This window comes from Aptenodytes forsteri, unplaced genomic scaffold (genome assembly GCF_000699145.1).
Source record: "Aptenodytes forsteri isolate BGI_AS27 unplaced genomic scaffold, ASM69914v1 Scaffold114, whole genome shotgun sequence".
In the NCBI taxonomy this organism is placed as follows: domain Eukaryota; kingdom Metazoa; phylum Chordata; class Aves; order Sphenisciformes; family Spheniscidae; genus Aptenodytes; species Aptenodytes forsteri.
Window position 1 is genome coordinate 2858557 of NW_008795364.1, and position 22471 is coordinate 2881027.

The following is a 22471-nucleotide window of genomic DNA, read 5'->3' on the forward strand; positions in this document are numbered from 1 at the left end:
AATACTAAACCTTGAGGGTAAGCACTGTTTTTTAAATGATAGAACTTGTATCTATGTGCATTGTTAGGAAATTAAGATTCTGCTCCTTTCTTGTTGGCTGTAGAAAGGGTGTGGTTGTTTGCTTGCTTCATGCATGGTAGAGTTTTCATGGGAGATATTCCCACAGGACATATGACGGGCAGTTTCAAGAAGTAAGTCAGAATATGTACTTCTGCTGTGTAGTTCTCCCTTTCCAACTTTACCTTTCTCATGGTCCCATCCCCATCCCTGAACACTGCATTCGAACTATCTATTTCGCGCTCACGAAAGGAGAGAAAAACAAAATTACCATGCGGCGTATCAACAGTTTGTCTTACACAGGTAATTATTCTCATTAGTCACGTAAAGTGTAGTTTCAATTCTCAAGTGACGCTGAGCACTTTCAGCTACCATTAAAGCAAATCAGGCTTGTGAATGCTTATCTTTGAGCTGTAACTAAATCCTCTTCTTTAGAATCCATGTCTCTAAAATGGATGTTTCAACCTACTTGATGAAATTGTGAGAATGAGTTGACAAGTGTAATACGAAACTGTCTAGCTGATGAAATTTATTAGAGTGTGCACACATTGGATGACCCCCTGGCATTTCTTGGCTTATTTTGAGAACCATTCTTTAAAAATCTTTAAGAAACAGCCACATGCTCTTCAGGTAAGACTGTTCTGGAATTGTAAGGTGGTTGTCCTTCACAGCTGTTTCTTCAGGTTGGATAGGAGTCATTTATGAACTGGGAAAATAAAAGACAGAAATAATTAAACAACAAATTCGTTTGAGGAGCTTGTTCAAAATGTCCAAGACCAGTTTTGCACAGATAGACCTGCACTGATAGATTACTTAAATGAACAAGGTCAACAGCCTGGGCCCACCTGTAGCAAAGTTGAGGTCCTCTATCTGTATTACTTTTATTTATTTCATTTAAAATATAGCTAATACCCAATCTCAGGTCAATAAAACACTTTTGATTCAAACACTGCTCATACATTTTCTTTCTTGCTCACAGGTTAACACTGAGTGGCTCTACGCTGCAGTTGCAAAAGCTGTATACATTAGCCTGCTTTAAGCTCTCTCCTGCTTGGATTAGACTGCTACTAATACTTAGCCTTGCTACAATAAAACTAGGTCTCATGCTTCTACTTTATGTAGATCTGTCTTTGACAAAAGAAAAGGACCTGAAACAGTTGTCTCCTGGCTAGCTATAGATAAATCCCCTACCTAGTGACCTGCAGTGTTACTTTTCATTCTCAGATTCACTTTTCATCTTCAAAACAGTTACATGTAGTCTTGGCTTTACAGAATTTTCATGCTTTCAGATGTCCATTTGTCTCTGTTAAATAATGAACCTCAAAGTCCACGTTTTTGTGGTTTGACATCCACAGCATTAGCTTTAGAAAGATGAGTTGCATATGTAGAATCTGAAGTTGGAACTGAGACTGTTGTAATGACCTGCAGGCAAGGGTTGCATGAAATGAGGAATGTGTGTCTGATGTACACAATTTTTACAATTCAGCTGTTAGGTACAGTGAACATTTGAGCCTGAAGACTTTACACAACTGTTCTTAAATGCATAGCTAAAGGCATCTTTTTTCTAATAGACCATCAACATTTTTCATTCACGGTTTCCTTTAAAATTGGACCCTGATACCCTTTAATTTGGATTTCCTTCAGATCATTTGTGAATAGATGAAACTTTAAGAAGCTATCTCTAAGCCTGCAGCCATTTAAATTTTTTATTTTATTTTCAAAACTGTTCTGCTTTATCCCTCTAAGTGTGTCTGTATAGAGTATCAACTTGAATATTTGTTTGAGCACAATTGCTCAGAATTGTTCTGAAGTGCCTGATTGTTTGTCATCAGAAGTTCTCTAATACTTCACTCTGTCAGCCAAGATTTGAAACTTAAGAATTCAGTGTAACTTAAGCATCTCTTGGAAGTATGTAGCTTTGAGATTATTATAATGGCTAAATTTTCAACCAGATAAAAATGCTGTATCAGATAATAAAACACAAGGAGACTAAATTTAACCTCAAGCGGGCATCTTTCATTCGAGCTGCTGCTCATGTCTGCCATCCTGAAATGCTTTAAATTAAGTCATTGTCCCATAGAGATTCTCTAATTAAATCAATGTCTTTAAATAGTAATTTACTTTATAAATTATTATTCATCACTGTGGACCTTTTATGATTGAATGGAGGTAAATATAAACTAAGTAAGCCTAGTAATACTCCTGGTAATTGTGTTTATAACTCCCTGTTTTCTTTAACTTTCCCAAACATTGACCAACTTTTTGGCAACACAGTCTTCAAGAATAAAGCTAAGGACAAGTCTGTAATAAAACAATCTTAAAAAATGACCTTTTCTTTGAGATGATGTAATTCATGTTCTTTCTCAAAGTATTATAGAATGGGGAAATCCTTCTTTCTGTCAGGGGCATGCATTTTGATATACTAATGACAATCAACCTGAATTTAATGAAATTACAAGCCTTTGGAAAAAAAAAATCTTACTTTTAATATGCTCATCAGACATTTCTTAAAACATTACTAACTTCCATGAAGAACTTGTCTGCCAGAGAGTTTTCCAGCTTGGGCTAAAGAAGACTTCTGCTGCAATTGCAACTGTATGCAGTTGTGCTCTAGGCTGGCCATGGGCCAAGCACCTGACATGAGAGCAGAGAACTTCTTCTGTGGGTGGGTTGTCCATGGCTCCCTTGAGTCTAAGTAATGGGGAGGTGGAAGCCAATGGGTTTGAATGCAAAACTTGGCCAAGTTCCCATGGAACTTGGCTCCAGAGGCTGCAGAGATTAAGAAGGGATCCAGGACTAGACATTACAGTAAAGAATGGAGTAGGAGATCAGCTGGCTGAGAAGAAAGGGAGTGACTGGCCAGAAAAGCACGTCATGTAGGGTAGGGCTGAAATGGGAGGAACTGGAATTCCTTTGGACTAAGAGAATGGTAGCAAAAACTGGTATGAGGTGATAGAGAGGTCTGATGGAAATATTATGTAGGCAGAGAATAGGGACAGGCTGAGTATAGGACTGGGGAGAAATAGGTGGAACTGGAACCAGACGCAGCCAAAACTATAGACAAAGTGATAAGTGCAGACCAGGATTGGAGAGGGAGGAATTCAGATGTGGAGCCAGAAAGGAAGGAAATGGGAACAGTTAGGCAAAAACCAGTTGTGAGTGTTTGTATTGCATGCGAATACAGGCATGACAGGAATCTGAGAGGCATTGAACAGCCTTGCTGGACAAAGAGGTTGGTTCTAGGAACAGTGTTCAAGGAATGGAGATGGAGACAGGAGTCAAGACTGGGGTTAATGAGATTTGAGACCCAGGTTTAGGCTGGAAGGAGCTGGAGAAAAAACTGCATTTTCAAGGAATGGGAAGAATAGTTTGTGACCACTGTGAAGGACTTCACATTTCTGATAATCACCCTTCAGATGCGGTACTACTGCTGCGCTCAGGAATTTATGATTTGAAGATCTGCAGTGTATTCCTGTCTGTACCACAGCACAACAGTTGATGGTAGACAGAGTCACTTAATCAAGCTTTCCCCAGATGGTCACTAATTTAGTTTGTGGGTTTCAGACTTCTGAGTTCATTGCTTCCTGTTGCTTCATTTGCAGACAAGCTGAGGAGTCTCTAATATTTTAACTTAATTTAGAAAATTTGCTTTGAAGCGTTAAGTTCTTGGTAATTTTAAGTACTAAGAAAAATGGGATACTCAAAATTAGAGGATGCATTTCATTTTGATCTGTCAGCTCAAAGAATTTTTCCGAAGAATAAATTGTGTTTTGTAGTGGTGTAGTATGCCATTAGAAAACCTATGAGAATATTAGTAAATCTGCATACAGAGTAATGCGTACAGTAAGTAATGCGTGGGGCAATGCATAGAACAATAAGGAATAAACAATCCAGTCACTAGGTAGGTGCTCACTGCTTCAGTGCTATTTGTTTTGCTCTAAATGTGGTAAGACCTAATGGAAAACTGATAGATGCTAACATACTGGAAAGTTGAAGCTTTTTTCCAAAAATCTGTTTTCTAGTAAACAGGCAAAATGTGTAATGGAAGGTTAGCCAAGTCAGTCCTTTCCTAAGCTTGTCATAACTGTCCTTGATTTTTCAACCTTGTGTGTGTGTGTGTGCGTGAACCATATAGATGTGTTCAGACTCTGTTCAGTGTCTTAAATGAAAGTTATTTCAGGGTTTTGTTCATCCTTAACACGGGTAAATAGGTTGAGCCTTTAATCATACTGGTGAAGAACGTAAGCCATGCCAAATTTTTAAAGGCAGCACAAAGTTTAACCCTGCTCATCTGTTTTCCAGAGTGATAGTGAGGCTTATCTGACTCCTTCAAGTCTAGTTGTCAGTCTTGCTCGCAGAAAAATACCCAGACTGGGTGAGGCATTAGATTTTAACAAGGTGGAGTCTATAACAAAATACTGTGTTTCTGAACTTCAAAATCTAGGTATCAGGGTATTGCATGCCACTTGCCTTCGTCTGAGCCTTTGAAGGTTTCTGGTGGTTTCTCCGCTGTTGGAGACAGCGCATGAGAAGCCTTTGCTCTGTGACACAGCTCCGATGTCTGCACCTGAAACTGGGAGGTTGGAACGGACCTAGAAAGTCAGAGATCTCAGTTTTAAATACGATGTACATAGAGGCCATGGATGCTGATGTACACACATGCCCTCAACACCTTAAAAGCCTTTTAAGCCTTTTGGGTTTTGTTTTTCTGTATTGAGAGTATTGATTTCCACCTTACCCTTCTTTCTGTAGCTAACAAGGGTGCAGGTTAAATATTTGTGTTTTCTGCAAACCTTTTATTCTTGCTTTGGAATCAGACTTTGTTTCTTTCACTTTGCTATATGTTTTCTGCCACGCAGTATTTTGATGCGTGCCATAGCCTTATCGATCAGATAAGGGTTCAAAGTCATATTAATGTTGTAAAGGGAAAGCATATCCATGAAGTTCAAAGTTGTTTTAGCTGTAGCCCCTCTCTACGGTAATTGCAGAAACTCTATATTTAAAGATCTATTTCAGCCTATTTCAGCTGGAAGGGAAAATACTCTCTGCAGTGCACAGCCTGTTTGGCCTACCCACATTTTTATTATTCATGATGATTGTAGTGTCTAATCAAAATTTATTTGGCTTTTTTGCCTGGTACTTATTTGATATAGAATTACTATTAATCTAGGTGTGGAATTCATATGTTGTTAGCATTGCTTTCACAAAATATCCATATTCTACACTGTCGAGTAATGGAAACTGTAGTAATCAGTGGGATTCTAATGAGCAAAATAAGTTCTTCTGATTATCTCATAAACCTACTTTTATGACTGGAAGTACAAAAAATTATTGCTTGAACGTAGTGTTATCTTAGACCGCTGAAGAAATTGAAGAGACTTTAATTCCGTACATCAGGTTGCCCATGTATCCCAAGAGTAAGATTCTCCATAGGTAGCAAGCAATGCTACCTATGCTCAGTTATTATTATGCTCAGCGTAGCAAAAGAAAACATCATACTTCTGCCTGTCCTTGACTGTTTGAAGTAAATAGCTTGAATCTTGCCTCATTTACACAGCGGTATTTTGAAGTATACCTTAAAATCAACATAATGAAAATGAAATTGAAATTCTCCATGAGGAGGAATTCTGCAGTTAGAAGTGTCAACAATGTGGGTAAATGTTACTCAGTTGTATAGTATACAGCATTTCTAATGGAGCAGCTATCAGAAATAACACCTAGATATCCCCATTCCTGCTCCTCTGCTTTAATTGAGTCATACTCTCAATGTATACACTGAGGGAAAAGGTTGTAGGTACGTGTGCATGCTATTACGATAAAATAATAAAAGCTGTACATATAACAAGTATTGTTGATAATGAGTACTTGATGCTTGTATTCCACAGTCCAGGACTACTTAGGTAATGCCAGGACTATATTAGCAGCCTTAAAAATATATAAACAAACCCTTTCAGAAGTGACTAGTGATTTTAAGTAGAATCAAACTGTGAAAAGCAGCCCCTTTGAAAGTACCTCAAAACCGCTAAGTCACTGTACTTGAAAATCAGCCCTCTTTTGAACTTGCTCACCAGTCATGAAAACTGGACATTTCCAGTGATCTCTAGAATGGTGTTTTGGGAGTGTCATGGAAAATAAGGTGCTCTGGATAAGGTGAATAATATTTCTGCTACTGGGGGAGGATTGTCATGGACATCTAGCCTGTAGTTGCAGATCTCACATATGCTTTGGATTACCAAAATTGTATTAAAATTACATTCTGTAGCTTATACTGCATCAATAATATAATGAACTATAAAACCTTATGTAACTTTTTATTTACTCTAGTTTTATAGTAAAAACTTTGAGCAAACTTTCTCAGAGGTCTCTATTTCTGAGAAGGCACAAGGAACAAGTTTTGACTCCCTGAGAGCGTGCATTATGCTAAAGGTGTTGGCGAGAGGAAGAAGACCGTGTTATATGGGAGACCGAATTTATGAGAACATTTTCCTTAGTGAGAAAAAGGAACCTGCTGTCAGTAATACTGATCAAGCCGATATTCGCTAGGCAACAAGTCCCAGGAAAAATTTATATGGAAAATGCTGGATGTCAGAAATGTGATGTTACTATGCAAATGATTCATTATCAGCTAAAGGGAACGTTAATGGAGTCAAGCAACTGGCAATCTAATTTAAGGCATATTTCAGGTTTTGGAGTAAAATCTTGAGAGAATATAGCTGCTAAGTGTGATCTGTGCATATTTGCCTAGCATCACACTTCGAGCTTATGAAGGGATACTGATTTGCTGCTTCACATTCTTCATTGACAGAGAACGAACTCAGTAAGGATTCAGCTGATTCAAACACCATTTACAAGAATTGACTGCTGGGATGATTTTATAGTTAATTTCTTTTACTAATTTTGGGCCTTTTGAGTGTTTTGATTCTGCTTACAGTTCTACTCATCCTCTTCTCTACAGCAGTACGTCTTTCACAACAGGGGCCAGGTCTCCTAGCTTCAAGCTTGCTCAAAGCCCTCATTGCCCAACGCTCAATCCCCAGCCATCCTGCTTCTGAAAATAGTGATTCTGGTTAACCAGCGTTCTGTATATTGCCGAATTGTTTGTTTTACTAAACAATGAAACCTATCTTTTCCTCTGATGTTAAGATCTATTCCCTAAAATAATACTCAGGAGTATATCTCTGCAATCTGGACTAAAATAGATAGTGAAAAGAGGAAGAAGTATTCTGTTACTGGCTTTTCACATGCTGGCAAAGGACTATGACTCTTGCACAGACTTGGCTCACTGAGGCCTCTGGATGCTGCTGTAATATTAGGTATGAAGCAGTAAAGTATTTGTGGCCTTTGGGCATTACTGTAAGGATACAGTACCAGGATACAGCCCTTCATTTCCACAGCCATGTCCTGAAGTCACTTGTGCCAGAGAGGATGTTTTGGGCAAGTGTGAGCAAGTGACGGTTTTCCTAGGACCAAGGCACTTGCAGTTGTAAGACTTTTTTGGTCATCTGTATCATAAAAGGAACGCTGCTTTGCCCTGTGTACTGTCACCAAGTGTTTACAGTTCTGCTGACGAGGCATCTGTAGTATTTTCACTGTGTTAGTATTTCATAAGGCTCTGAACTCTATGTAATACTTAATTTTTAAATATAAATGATATCAAGGAGTTGATACTAATTCAGGGACACTTTTTTCTCTCTTTCTATGTAAAGATTTAATTATTTTTTTTTTTAGCTATGCATCACCTTCTCATTAAGAATTTAAGATTTCTTGTGGTTCTCTTACTGCCCTTGGTAAGAAGGCCACACTGCTGCTAATAGTCGCAAACTTTGTTTTTATGTGTGTTGGACCTTGTCCAATAATCTTGATCATGCCCCAGGTATTTAACATTTGTACTACTGTATTGGGTTCTACTACCCAAAGGTCTTTTCATTGGCCTTCCTTTTTACTCCATGCTATTAACATTATAGAAAAATGCTTAAAATTACATTTAGACCTTGTAAATAGCTTGATTGTTATCTTTTATAGACATTTGCACAGTGTTTTTATACTTGCTGGAACTTTCACGTGTTTATATTTGGCACTTTTACAGGATGATGTAGACTTTTTTCCCCACTATTATTTAGAAGTGGTTATAATCATGAGATCTTGATTATCCATGGGCTGATTATCCAAGTTGTAGGTTAACTATTTCTTGTTATTTCCAGCCATTCCCAGGCTGCAGCAAAACCTGCAGCCGCACTAGAAAGCATCTGCATTTGATGTGTTGTGAATGACAGTATATTTTCATGAAGCGCCGCTTTGCCTGCTAATGCTTAGTCTCTTCTGCTCTCCAAAGAAATGTGTTCCCAAGTTTTTGAAATGTAAATATTCCTATAAATTGTACCCTAATCTTCCTACGTTTTGGAATAACTGTTTTCATTTTATACAAGCTGGTATTCTTCTCCATTATGTCTCGTATTCTTAATAGGTGAGCACTAACTATATTCTAGTGCACTGGTTTACAATGTTAAATACTTTATCTTGTATGATGTTGTTTCATGTGAAAAGTGCCTCATAATCATTAAATATATGAATTATGAGTCATTTGACCTGTATTCCAACACAGTGTGAAATCCTGTGTCCCCAGCTCAAAAAGTTTCTGAAAACTCAGGGATAGATCTGTAAATGTACTGATGCAATATGGTTTTTATTATAAAAGTTAATACAAAATACTTTTGATTGGTCAGTTGGTGGGGCTGATCAACAGGCCTGGTTAGGTGGTATTTGGTTGTTTTTTATTCTTTTATCATTATGAGCTGGAAGTAACTTCTTTGACATCAGTAAGTTTATCCTCCCATACTCTGTGAGTGATAGCAAAGTATGTGTATCAATTATCCTTAATACAGTTTCTAAGAATAATCCCATCTACTAGTCGCATGGAGAAGCATGTGTAGTTGTGTTAACAGGGATTGTCTTCCTTGTTTAGCATTTATGTACTTAAAATTCAAAGCAATATAACCCCATGGCTATGCTTCCGAAGTCAGATGCTGAGAAAATGCTAGAGCTGATGCCTCTGCCTCCAAAATACCCAGTTCTCTGGGTTCTCACCCGTTGAAGGGTATTTAGTCATCTAACTTGCAGAAGGAATACTTTATTTGGAAAACGTCAAGTGCAGCAAGTAGTAGGGTGGTATTAGCAAAAAAGCCTCATGTTGAATTCTTCTGCATTACAGGAGTACAAACGCAAGCTAGCCAGAGTGTCCCAAGTACGGAAAGAACTCAGGTCACGCATCCAGAACCTGCCTGATCTCTCTCGACTTCCCAACGTCACGGGCAGCCACGTACACCTACCGTTTGCAGGAGACATCTACAGCGATGATTGATTACAAGAACATCCTTCCATAACCTCTACTTTTCTGTGAAATGAGGGGTAGGTCAGACTGATTGGTACTCTTGTAGTATTATTTTTGTATATTGTTGGAGAGTGTCAGTAAAAATACTCTAATAATTTATAAAAAATGGTTTAAAAAGTTGATTTGTTTACTATTTTATTGGCGAGTGAACATAAGGGTACATTTATAAAAGTGGCATCTGTGTCTACTACATTGAAGAATGGATAATTATCTTATCTTTTGTAAAGATTTTAGTTGGGTGCCCTGTAAAACATGCTAAGATTTTTCTTATGTACCCTATATTTAATGTAGATCAACATATAATCAACACATACTTCTAACTCGAGACATTTCAGTTGCTAGCGAGGGAGTGAAATGTGGAAATCACAAGCTTATGTTTGCAAGAAGGTTGATGCAATTTAATGCAAAGTTAAAAGTGATCTTACTGTCTGTTACATTTAAATTACCCACTCCCAAAGCAAGTCAGGTGGGTTTTTTTGAAGTAAATGTTAGTAACCAATTTTGTATTGGAAAACCTAAATCATGTTACACTGAGCAGATCTTTAAATGACTGAAAATATTGCAATATTTTAGTATCATTTAAAAGTCAGCGTAAGAAACTATACAATTGACCAGTTTAATTATGTTTTAAAATTGTAGCTTGCTTTTTACAGCTGCTTAGTTTCTAAATTGAGGGACCATTCATTTATACTCTAATCCCTTTCTGGAACATCCGTGTCCATCTAAAAAGGTTAATCCCAGAAATGTGAAGCCATTTTGCAGCTTTAATTAAATTGAAAGGTAATTCTCTAAACTGTTCCCATTGTTAAATGCCCGTTATTAAAATTTGACAATGCTACGTACCATCCATCCATGCAGCAACAGGATGATACAGCCACGCTGTACACCCTCTTCCACTGAGAAACCCCGGAGGCCAGCATGGGCTTCCAGCCCCCCACCTCCACCTGCTCCAGCAAACATTTCTAGATCTTGATCGTCTTTTCTCACAGAATAGGAGGAGACAGTTCAGGCCTGTGTGTAAGTCAAACAGTGGAAAATTACTGCCGAGTGTCTGTTTTTAAAAAAGTCCTTTGCATGGCACAAATGTGGTATTTGTCTACAGGTAGTTGAATTTGTGAAAAGTCCTTGTTACCGTACTATGCACCGGCTTTTAAGTTCACTTAAAAACTTGAAGATACAGACAGGCATCTAGCAGATTGCCAGAAAGTTTAGGCTTCTCAGTCAATCGGAATTAGGCACGTAATTGTTGAGGAGTGATTTAAAAAACGCCTGCCTGTACCTTTGGCATTTAGATGACCTTAAAAACCTGGGCTGCAAGTGTTTGAGTTGGATATATCATCGGAGTATTTAATGATTGCATTTTGTTCATAGGTTTGCACTTGTCAGGCATCGTTTTGCATCAGTAAAGTTCACAGTTTACAAGTTTAATACTCCCTCTCACATGAAAGGAAATTTTTTTAGAGAAATCTATTCTTCCTTTTCAAAACCCACAACAATTCAAAATGATCCTGGGGTGAAATTGTTGAAGATAGTGTTCTGCCACTTGTTACTGACTTCTACAGGGCTAATCGCTAGAATACTTTTTGGATGTGAATGGAGAATAATCTTTCTCTTTAAAATAGATACACTTGGACATAAGCACCTCAGTCCAATTATGTTTTCTCATCGACGTTGCCACAAATTAGACCTCAGTTAAGTAGGGAAAAAAACCCAAAGGATAAAAATACAAGCTGTTGACATAGCGTTCCATAGCATGCAATGTAGAATACTAATTGCATAAAAAATTCTGACTGACAGGTAGGACTGCTGAAAATAGTTTATCAGAGCTCACTAGCTGTCCAAAGATTTCTAAGTTTTGAGTGGCAATTTTCCACTCCATAGGAAAAAAGAGCTAACTATAATGAATCCAGAGGAGTGTTTCTTTAGTTTAAGTCTAATATGCAAAATTAAATAACACTTATTGGCATCTTTTCAGCATAGATTCTTGATAAGAAAATGAATATTCAGGTGCAATTTTAATGTTTTAAATATTTCTGTTCTAGTACAATAAACTCAGCTCATAAATTCTTATATACACGTATGTGCATTACAGTCGCAGTTAAAGCTCAGTCTTGCCAGAGAATTTGCACCAAATTTGTGATAAATATTAAAACAGCTTAATCTATTAAGAATTATAAAACAAATCATAAAACAAGAAAGATAAATAGTGAGTTCATGGTTGAATCCCATCCACGGAAAACTTAATTTGTACCCAGAGGTGATTAGAAGTGCAGCGGCATGGCTTGTTTAGAGTGCATTGAAGGATCTAAGTCTTGGATACTCAAAACCATAGGGAATTAAGCTTAAACAGTCTTTTGCTACCTTAATTAAAAATAATTATAATAATAAAGTTGAATGCTGAATTTCCTTGATCTCTCAAGGGTATTAAAAAAGACACGACACTTCACTAGACTTCTTTTTCCTATTCATTGCTTTTAGTGATAATGCTTATCTACAGGTAACGTAGAACTGATAAAAGAATGAGGAAAACTCTCAACAACTTCTTGATGTATATAAGTTTTAATTTTGAGAGAGGCCTATTTTCTGGACATATTTTTCTTTATTTTACTGTGAAATTGTTTACTTCAAGGAATATTTCATAGCTGGGTTTTTGGAAATGATCCCTCAACATTTGTTTGGAAAAGAGGACTTGCGGAAGGTAAAGGTCACTCTCATCACAAGTGTCATATATTAGTGGCTGAATGGTACGTTGTTTTTTATTTATGTGGGAAAGGCATCAGGTATCAACTAGTTAGAAAATTTATATTGTAACTGTAATAGTATAGCAGGAGATAACATGGTACGATACAAATGCAGCCCTGTAGAATCAAAAAATACCTCCAAATTCTCAGGTTCCAAAGCTTAACGTACGTACTTCTGACATCTCAGGAAGAAAAGAGGCTGGGTGGGGAAAGGAAGGGTGCCTAGGAGCTGAAAGGGAGAACATGCCTGGGTGGAAATGAAAAGCAAAACAAATGTCAACTTTTGTCAAAACAGTTATTTAACAGTGTGAAACTGGGCAGCACAATGTTTTAGCTGTAGATGGGATTATACCATGGAACTGCTTTGGGGTGTTGCCACCCTGGGAAAGAAAATGCGTACAGTACCCTGCCCGTCTCTTCTAACGTGGTCTGACTCTACTCAAACCAGAATGCCCACCCTACAAAAGGCACAATTATAAAATATCTGAACATTTTTCATCTAATAATAAAAGCATAATAATTAGATTATTTGCTTCACTATATTGCACTTTTATTGAGCGTTCTCTGAAAAAAGCAGAGAGATTCCTGCAGCTCTTTGCCATGTGAGAATGCTTACCTTGGAGGTCACTGGGACTGCTTGTATATTCTAGTGTTTGCAGGCTCAAGCTGTGTTCTTGCAGAATGTTTCGAAAGATATCAGGAATATTACCCCACTTCTGTGGTTTTAAAAATAAATTTAACTCCTTAGTTGCAAAAATTACCATTTTTAGAAATTGTGTTTCATTACTCCTTTTGAAAATTAAACTACAGCCTGCAGTAACATTAGCTTGTCTGTTTCACTCTGTTAATGTTTGTATTAATATATTAAAACACCTCAGTTAACCCCTAGCAACACAACCCAAACTACATGCTGCTTATGTATTTTATCCGAGTAGTCTTCTGAACGTCAGGCTGAGAGCTTTCATTACGATAAAATTACATTCCTGTTTACCTGACGTCTAAAAAGACAACGTGTTAGGACTTCCACAGACTAATACTGCTCTCACAAGTCGGTGGTAACTCAGTCTGGTACTTCAGCGATGACCCAAAACACATACGTAGGATGCAGTAGCCCCCTGTGCAGATGACCGTGGAAGACAGGGAAATCATACGTAGGCTTGACTGGCCCTCTACGGAAGAGCTGGATTTCAACCTTTTGAAACATAAGCAGATAGATTCATGGGTGTGGGGTTTTTTTAAGTGGAAAAATTAGTGAACTAGAAAACCAGCACGTCTAAAATTTGACGGTTACATTTATAAATATTTAGGGCCAGTTCTGCTCATTACTCATGCATATAATCACAGTGACTATTCCTGCAAGTAAAGAAAGCAGACTCAAATGTAGTGTCTGAAGTGGAATTTTTTTTTTTTAATGAATGACCAATTTTGTCTCGGCTCCTATTTCAGTGTGTCATTTATCTTGATTAAGTAGTAAATCTCTTCCATCTTGTTATTTAGAAATCTAATTCTGATTTCATCTTTACAATATTTAAAGTATCCTACTAAGCATGATGTTTTTGTGGGAATTTGCAAAAATTCAATAGCACTCGTTACTTGTTTGCAACAGAAATAGACTCATTTGTTAAAAGCTAACAAGAAAAGTTTGAAATGTAAAGATGTTTCATTATTGTGCTTTTCTGACAGAACGTGTAATCTTTGTGTAATTTATGTCCTCAGAATAACACCTATATGTACGCTCTTTCGTATTTAATAGAATAAAACATTGTTGTAAAAACATCTTCAAAATCATTGTTTATTGCTTGCCTACTCAATCACATGGTGTGAAACGGCTTTAATCTAAACTGCTCTCTATACTTAGGAGTCAAACAAAATCTCACGGTGATGCTGGGGAAATGGTCGATACTAATTCTGAAGTTTATTACTCTCTGTATTTGTATTTTGTGCGAGTTTGCAGTGAGGAAGCAGTGCATTAAAAAGCCTGAGGTCATCTCTCTAGAACTGTAGATTTCTTAAAAAGAAATATTGTTCACATACCATCTAGTTTGGCCAAAGTTTGCATTTCTTCAGAGGCGGGGCCGAATGTGAGGGAACCAGCTGTAATGTGCCAGCTTGAGGTTCCCAATACTCGAAAATGGGAAAATGGCTCAAACTGACATTTCAGAATAAAACACGCTTTAGTTGAGCTGGTTATATTACGACACACTTTGTAACATTTTCGATATATGGTCTGATGCTATTGCTGTCAATGATATACATACCATTGCGTAAGTAGAACTTGTATGTGCCAGGAAATAACTCTCGCTCTGTAATGAAATACCTGTACGCAGGGGTGTATGCTTAACAGAGAACCTTCTTGGTCTTGCTTTATGAAGTCTGGGTGAAATTCTGGCCTCACTGAAATCAGTGAGGCCGTTTCCTCTCTATAAAGAGTTGTTCTTCCAGCTCTTCAAACACGAACCAGCAACGCTGCACGGCAGAGGTCTGACGGGGAGGCTCAGCAATACTCCATTGCAGGCAACAATTAGCCTTCAGTGTTTCATCGAGCACAGGAACGTAATATATTCTGAAGGGAAGAGTGCATCAGATGCATGTGTGTGTGTGTGCACATGTATGTGTGTATGTATCTATATGTTCGATGTGTGTATATGTATGTATATACCTATATACATCATATATAGAGATATGTGTATACATATGTGTGTGTGTCTATAGATAGATAGATATGTTTTTCAATACATTGATTCTGTGAAGGTCCAGTAACAGAAAAAGCCTGTATTGGAGGCTTAGGAATAACATAAAAGCACTTCAGATAGAAAATACAACACTGTTTCTGCCCAGCATTTTGAGGCACGCTTGTAAAACAAGGAACGGCACATACCAAATGATTTTTTTTTCCCACGGTAAAGTCTGATAGCTTGCAATAGTGACCCCTTATAACAACACATCTGGACACATCTGACAATTGTGGTAATTACAGAGAAAAAGATGTTGTCTGGAGCATGACAAGACTCTGTCTACGTTAGCAAATAGCACATGGCAATAGCGATACACCTGGAGTGCAGAATACCTGAAGCTCAGTGCCTGGCATCCACAATGCACTTCTTGGAGATGCGTACTTCAGACTAGCTCTCCTGTGATCCTGTGGATAGATTGCCCGTTAGCGTTCGCAAGCACATTGGGTGTGCCCCGGATCATGTCTTTTATCCATCACCTGTAGTTTTATCCAAATGGAGTGTGACTCATATACTCCGAGACCACTCGGCGTTGCGTAAAAAGCACGGTAAACAGGGACAACTGGGAGATCTGTTTCAAAAGCATACTCTTGATCTAACACATTCATGTTGGTGCACCTTAAAACATAGCAGATGCCCGTGCTGGTTTCACGTAAGCCTCATAGGAAGCACAGCAGTAGAGTACCTAATGTGTGTACTTTTCATACAAAAATTTATTGCAAACTTGTTTTTCAAATACTTTTGTATAATGCACATTCTCCATCAACAAGATGGAAGTATTTTTCCAGAGGACTGGATCATAAATACAGCAACAACAGGTGAATTAACGCCAAGTTCTACATTGGAAAAGGCGTAACTCCAAACTCGTATTTGGAACGATGAAACTCGTATTTTCATCAATGAATGACAGTTAATTTGGTCCTACACGTACGTAAGAAACAAACGGCAGTGAGCCTTTCAAAGTTACCGTGCAAGTGTACAGGAGATATAAAAAGGTTACATGCCAATCTTTGAGACTGTAAGTAGAATTTGCAACAAACTATTCTCCCCTGCCCTGGATTGTTTTCAGGTCTGCCAACTTACTTGCTGGCCCTATTCCTTAAGCGGTGTTCATCGAGTCTGAATACACTTAAAGGAAACTATTCATTAGAATACAAAAAAAAAAGGAAAATACAGACCTTTTAACTGATTGATTCTCTTTTCAGAGGGGAAATCTGAAGCACGGTTTGCAGACCTGTCACTGCAGACTATACGCAGGGCAGGCTATAAATTCGGTCCTGAACGGTGACTTTCTACTGTCTCTGTGCTGAATTGAAAATGTAAAATCTGACAGTGGAGATGGCTTTAACCTTGACAATTGTCTATTTGCATCAAAACACTTTGGTGCAACGAGTTCACTACTGTCCAGGGCAAAACTAGTTTTTCAGATTGAAGTCCAGGAAGGAAGCAACTCTGAAGCCTCATAAAACCAAAAGACATTTAAGAAAGAGGTTCTCTCCTTAGTCATTTCTGAACGAGACAGAAATGACCCATTTTGGTAGCACCAGAGCAACTGGAAAGGAAGCATCCCATATTCTTTATGACCGTGCCACTCTCATAGCAGTAACGAATTAGGGTGCTGGGAGCAGTCTAGCGTGGAGCTGTCAGTCAGTATTGAGAGCATCCCACATTAGAGTGCAGTTTTACAAGGTTCTGCATTATCCTGCGACCAGTACGGTCTGCAGCCCAAATCACAGAGAACATTCTTAAGAAAAGGAAGAAACTTAATCTGGTGATACACTGTTTTATCTCTCTTTGTATATGAGCGCCGTCTTAAAGAGTAAGTTACTTTGGAACCTTTGTAAAGGCTGTGTTAAAGGCTGTGCTTAGATTACCGCAGGTATCAAGAGACAGCGATGCTACGGGACACTACATTAGACCCTTGAAAATATCGCACCTGCAGAAAGTGCCGGGGAAAGTGTCTTCGTTTTACTCAAACATGCAAAGCAGGGATGAGATCTTTTAAATTCTGTTGTGATGCATTATCTTAAAAATAGTGGGAGAGTGAACTGGAGCAAACTGCAGCCTCCCCACCCCCAAGCCGCTTTCAGGTCTGCCAACTTACCTGTGGGTCCTGCTGGACCCACTGATGGATCCAGTATTGTCAGCTTCCTCAAAGGATAGATCCTGGCTTTTAATTCTTGGGCCATTAAGAGACTGCAAAACATGTTCAAGATTCCCAAGCACATTAGACTGGCTATTTTCTCATCTCCCTCTTGCGGACAATCAGCCCCCTTAGAAACAGAGCTTGGTCTGTGCTTTCCCAGGGTACACGCTGTCAGCTTGCGTTTTAAAGGAACCACTTTGTTGATTTACTAAAACTGGAACAATACTTATTGCTGTAATCTTTATTACTTTGAAATAATGTATAACTAAAGTAAAGTCAAGAAGGTTTTCAAATCTGCCTTCTGGCTCTTCTCTTTTTCTTCTAGGTTAAGCATCCGTTTTAGCTTAGAAAAGTGAAATTTGGAGTTTCGGGGAGTCTTGGAAGCAGAGCTGGTTGTCGCCTGTCCGGATACACAGGTTCTGAAAAACAAAAGACGCAAATGTCTTAAAGGTGAGGAATTAGAATTAACATAAAGTAACTACGGAAGTGCACACATACAATTTTGAGTGAAAAATTTTGAAGGCAAATAGTGTATTTTCATGTGAAAGTGAGCAGTCAGAAGTAGAACTTCGTTATGCAAGTATTAAGCCAGACATTTCACATTAATGACAAAAACGTAACTGTGCATTCTTTGCACACAGTCGCTTTTCATTAGAATCTTTGATTTTAAAGGTTGGAAAGTTAAAATTGATCTACTCAATCAGACCACTAAAGAAAAATACTTAGTTATCAATTTAAAGTTTATTAAGTGACTGATCTGAAATCAGTATGTGACGCCCTTTCCCAACAAGACGTAATACACTACTCAGCAAAGTGCCTCTTCGTACCTGGGAAGAGATGAGGGAGTGTTCCCTTTAGATCCCAGCCTATTGCAGCTTACAGGTGTCACTTTGTTTGCAGACTGAATTTTTACATCTGGTGTCCTCAGGCTAGATTTAATACTTGGAGTGCCAGAATTGTGTGTCTTGGTAGCCAGAAAATCCCTGCTTTTACCATAATGTCTTGTTGTTTTGTTGCATGAGTTGCAAGTAACCAGCTATGGAGAGAAGAAAGGAAATATCAACCATTCTTTCAGTCTTGCCACCTTTATCTTATAAAGCCATTGTAAGAATTATCCAAACTATTCTCCAAGTATCATGACACAAATTAAATATTTGCTTAAGTGAAACATGAGATATTAAAAAGCAACATATACTTTACAGCTAGTATTTTCATTCAGGCTTCTTAAGCCAAACACATCCTCTGGGTTTACCTAGAAATGACTCCAGTCCCCTAGCAACTAATTTCATGAGACCTGTAACTCCGAATGTAATGCTGTACAGTGAAATATGGAAAACCGCCCTGTAAAAACAGAAAGATGAAACAGCACCTGAACTGGATAGATGGTATCTTGAGTGTACGTAAGGGGTATTCATATTTTGCTAAAAAACATGACGTACAGTGTGATCTGAATTCATTAGCATATTCTACCCCCAATTAAGTTATATTACACTCTTTCAGGGAGTCTTGAGATAAAATATTTAAATTACCAAACTCTCAAAAATAACTTTCAGGGAGTCTTGAGATAGAATATTTAAATTACCAAACTCTCAAAAATAGTCATCCATAACTCATAACAGCAAGTCTTAGTGAAGGAAGAAGAGGCGTTCTATTAGTGCAAAAATACTTACTACAATACAGAGGAGGTTCTAAACAAAGGGCACTTCCTCTTTGTCTGTTTACTTCTAGGCTGCAGGGAACTTCCAGCAGCACAGTATGTTGCAGAGGTGCATCAGAACAGATCATGTCAGACAGTCACAGAGACTGTCAGATATTCCTAATATCCCTGACTGCCATGGCAACCACTCTGATTAAAAGACGTGAGAGTAATACAGCCAGACAACTTTTTGAGGCACACAATTACACTGACTAAAAAAACACAGTTATGTGACATTCCTGGTTAAAAAACATACTCAAAAGAATGTCACAAAAATGTCTAAACAGTTTTGAAAACATCTATACCAAATCATCCTTCATTTCAAAGTGTGTAAATTTACCTAAATTCAGGTTGCTTAGAAAGAATTACATTTAGAAATGCCAAAACGATACGTTTTCAGTTAAGCATTTTGACTGTCTCTAGACATTATTTTGTCAGCCTAACAAACTAAAAGAGAGAAAAATCATTAACTTATATGGCTCAGGTATTGATGTATTTTTAGTTCTTCTAAATGAGATTCAGACGGGGAAAAAAAACCAGCATCACGTGATGATTTAGCACTCCATGGAATATAAATGGAGGTGAACACCTTACAGTGCAGGAATTAGTGGATTAATCATAGCACAGCACAGCTAGTTTCCATTCCCTGAATTGCATATACAGTTAACTCCAAAAATTTTAAAAGCCCTGAAATAGTTCATAATGTTGTATGTCTTTTCACGGCAGAAGCATTCTCAAATCAAGTTCTACTTGCTAAGAAAGGTATCAGAGGCACAACCTGTCATGTCGTTGCTCGGTTTTATTTCCAACCACACTCGAATTTTCATTTTCGGGAGTCTCAGGTATTACATTATAAGGACCTACATTGCTAACTTTGAAAGCTGTCAGTTGCTGACAGTATTTTAAATACTTAAGACCAGAAATACTTAAATCGTAATCCACAGCACAAATGCAAGCAGAACTGAGCAGAACACAAGTGCAGCAAACTGTAATTACACCCCAAGATTAGAATATTACCCAGAGTTTAAACTGGACCTATTTAAAACTGAATTTTAAACTACTCATATGAATGCACAGCACGTCCCACGAACCTCGCCAGCTACAGAATAAATCTAAGAACCCAGCATAATTCCACAGGACGCTGTTCATCAGTTGTCTAAAGAGACAGTTCTTCATATACACTAAGGATTTGTGATCCCAGAAAAATAAAGCAAAGATTCCAGCTTCTCAGATGCCTTTCTGCTGCTCAACTATGATCGACAATTGGGAGAGTAATATAATAGCAAGGGTGCCTTTCTGGAGTGCCTTTTTTTGCCCCAACAGCTGAGAACCACTGTCATATTTCCTCAGTTTAATTTTGTGTTCTTGACTCTTTAATAATTTTTGGTTTCGCAGATTTTACTCCCCAAACCAGCAGACTCTCGTCTGAGAAAATGCCAAGTGTGCCAGCAACTGCTGGGCACAATAGGGTGCTGTCTCATTTATTTAAACATCTATTTACATAACGTTTTAATAGTAGCAGTGCATGCCTTCGCAACACTAGATTAAATGTATACTATTATTCTTCAAATAATAGTAATTACTATAAAAAATAGTGATTAAATCTTATATTCCCGAGTAATTTTAGGAAAAAGAACTGAAGCCTCAAAAGCAACATTAACTTCTTCAAATTACTGACATGGTTTAGTTTTGAAAGACTTCCTATAAACAGTAGTATTCATACAAATGTAAAAAATTCAATTTGTACAGAAGGTAACAATAATCCAGTGTAGCCATGACGGTCTACTGAGACGAATGAAGTAAAGCTTGCAAGTTGTAAATATATTTTAGACATAAAACTGAAAAAACTGATCGTCTATCAGTCACTCAAGCCCTTCTTCACAGCTGAAACAAAGGCAGTAGATGTCAAGCTATGCACACTGGCAAAACCAGCCTGACTTCAGTCAATGGCATGTTTTTCTTCTTAGGTATGTTTTGGGGTATTCTCAGCAATGGATTTCTAAGGATTCTAATGGATTTTAGGATCTACATGGCTATTAAGGTTCTGCATCTAGCAGAGTTGCCTGGTCCTAGTTCTACCACATTCATAGGCAAAAAGGAACAGGCAAAAATATGCCACTCCCGCCATTTTTGCAAAACTATGCAAATGATACAGTAGCTGACAGTGGAAATGACAGAGCTTCCTGGCAGGAAGAAATTACTTAATTTTCAGCAAGATCTTGGACATCTGCAGAGTCTACCCAGACTGCTGCTAAAAAGATCACAGGGAGGGCAGAGCTGTTTGTGTAGCTTCTCTGACATGTGGGGTTGGATGTTTTTTTTTGGGGGGGGGGGGGAGCTTACTGTTCTTGTCATTGTGCTCATGATCTCTCTATTGTGGAGGGTAGATTTTTAAAATTTTGATTATGAATAGAAGTTATCCCAAAGAAAGGAAGAGTTACATGCTCATGAAAAAAGAAATGCGTAGGTGTGAGCTCCACTTCTAAAAGAAAGACTTCCATATCTTCTTTTTTATGCCACTGAAAGGTTTCAGGGAAGTATCAGGTATTTGGCAGTTCCAAGTAAATATCCTTACCACAGCACTCCTTGACTCCCTGTACTTTTTCAAAAGCTTTGTCTGTTTCATACTAAGTTTATGGTTCTTCGCCTCTCGTTTAAGAATTTTCTCTATCTGTGGAGTCACTTTCATCTTTGGTTTGAGACGCACCCGGTGGCTATCAGGAACCAGGAACTGGAAGCAGTAAGGACATATCCCTTCTAATCCACATTCATTATCTACAGATTAATAAAGGTAAAAGAGTAAAATTTGAAATAATTATGTTTTATAGGCAAACATTAAAATTGTATGTTTCCATTTTAACATTATCTAGGCAGATGTTTTTATTGTACGTTTCAGATACAACCAGAACACAAGAGGAAGCTGCGCACCAGTATGTGCACCAGTATGTGCTCAGCTGAGCACAATTAATGCTAAGTTTATGCACAGCATAAGTTTATACAATATGCAATAGTAAATTTTGCTGGAAAAATGCAATTCCTTCCTAAAAATCTTTAACGATGGAGGCTCACAATTCTGCAGGGAGCTCCATGCAGGCACACTCTTTTGCCAGATGAGTGACACCAAAGCCTTGTAAAGCTCTTTGCCCATTTTAAGTGGAAGAAGATGATAGCATCTCAGTGTGGGATGAAGAAATGCTTTGAGATAAATTTCAGACCTAACAATAAGAGGCATGCTCCTGCATCTGCCTTATTCCTTCCCACTGCCAGAGCTGGACTCGAGCATCTCTCTCTAAACCCCTGGACCCTGCTGTCTAGCAATATGCCATTTCTGCCAGCAGCCCCGAAACACGCCCCGACAGAGTTTTGTGGGGGCAGCACAGGGGAAAATGGAGAAACAGGGGAAGTCTGCCCCCATTCTTAGGGCCACGCTTCTGCCCTTCAGCTGCCCAGGCAACCCCAGTGCGCTGCTCTCTCTCCGCAGGAGCCCCCGCTGGGCTGCACCGGGCTCACAGGGCCCCCAGCGGCACGGCGGGGACAGCGGGAGCCCCCCTCCTCCTCTGCAGCCTCCTGCAGCAGGGCAGTGGCCCCGACACCACCGTCTGCGCCCGGGCTCTCTCACTCGCCTCGGGAGTTGCGGAGCGTCCACCTGCGCGAGAGAAGGGTACAGCGTCACGTCACGTCACGTCACGTCACGTCGCACCGGCCCCGGCC

General features: G+C 38.5%; 1 protein-coding gene across 1 annotated transcript; it reads right to left on the reverse strand.

Moving 5' to 3' along the window:
• Window positions 1-17268: 17268 nt before the first annotated feature.
• On the reverse strand, window positions 17269-22445 carry CUNH18orf21 (chromosome unknown C18orf21 homolog). Its single transcript, XM_019472322.1, has 4 exons — window positions 22384-22445; window positions 21336-21535; window positions 17892-18100; window positions 17269-17483 (listed from the first exon to the last, which is right to left on the reverse strand). The coding sequence occupies exons 2-4, from the start codon at window positions 21447-21449 to the stop codon at window positions 17330-17332; spliced, it is 477 nt and encodes a 158-aa protein (XP_019327867.1). The 5' UTR covers window positions 21450-21535; window positions 22384-22445; the 3' UTR covers window positions 17269-17329.
• Window positions 22446-22471: the final 26 nt, after the last annotated feature.

Bases quoted from the DNA above. Each gene is read 5' to 3' on its own strand.
- CUNH18orf21 (XM_019472322.1), bottom strand. From the start codon at position 21,449: ATGAAAGTGACTCCACAGATAGAGAAAATTCTTAAACGAGAGGCGAAG. The intron at 18,101-21,335 runs GTAAGGATATTT...TTCTCTCCATAG, and splicing joins GGGAGTCAAGGAGTGCTGTG to CTGGTTACTTGCAACTCATG. The intron at 17,484-17,891 runs GTACGAAGAGGC...TTTGTTTTTCAG, and splicing joins ACTCCCTCATCTCTTCCCAG to AACCTGTGTATCCGGACAGG.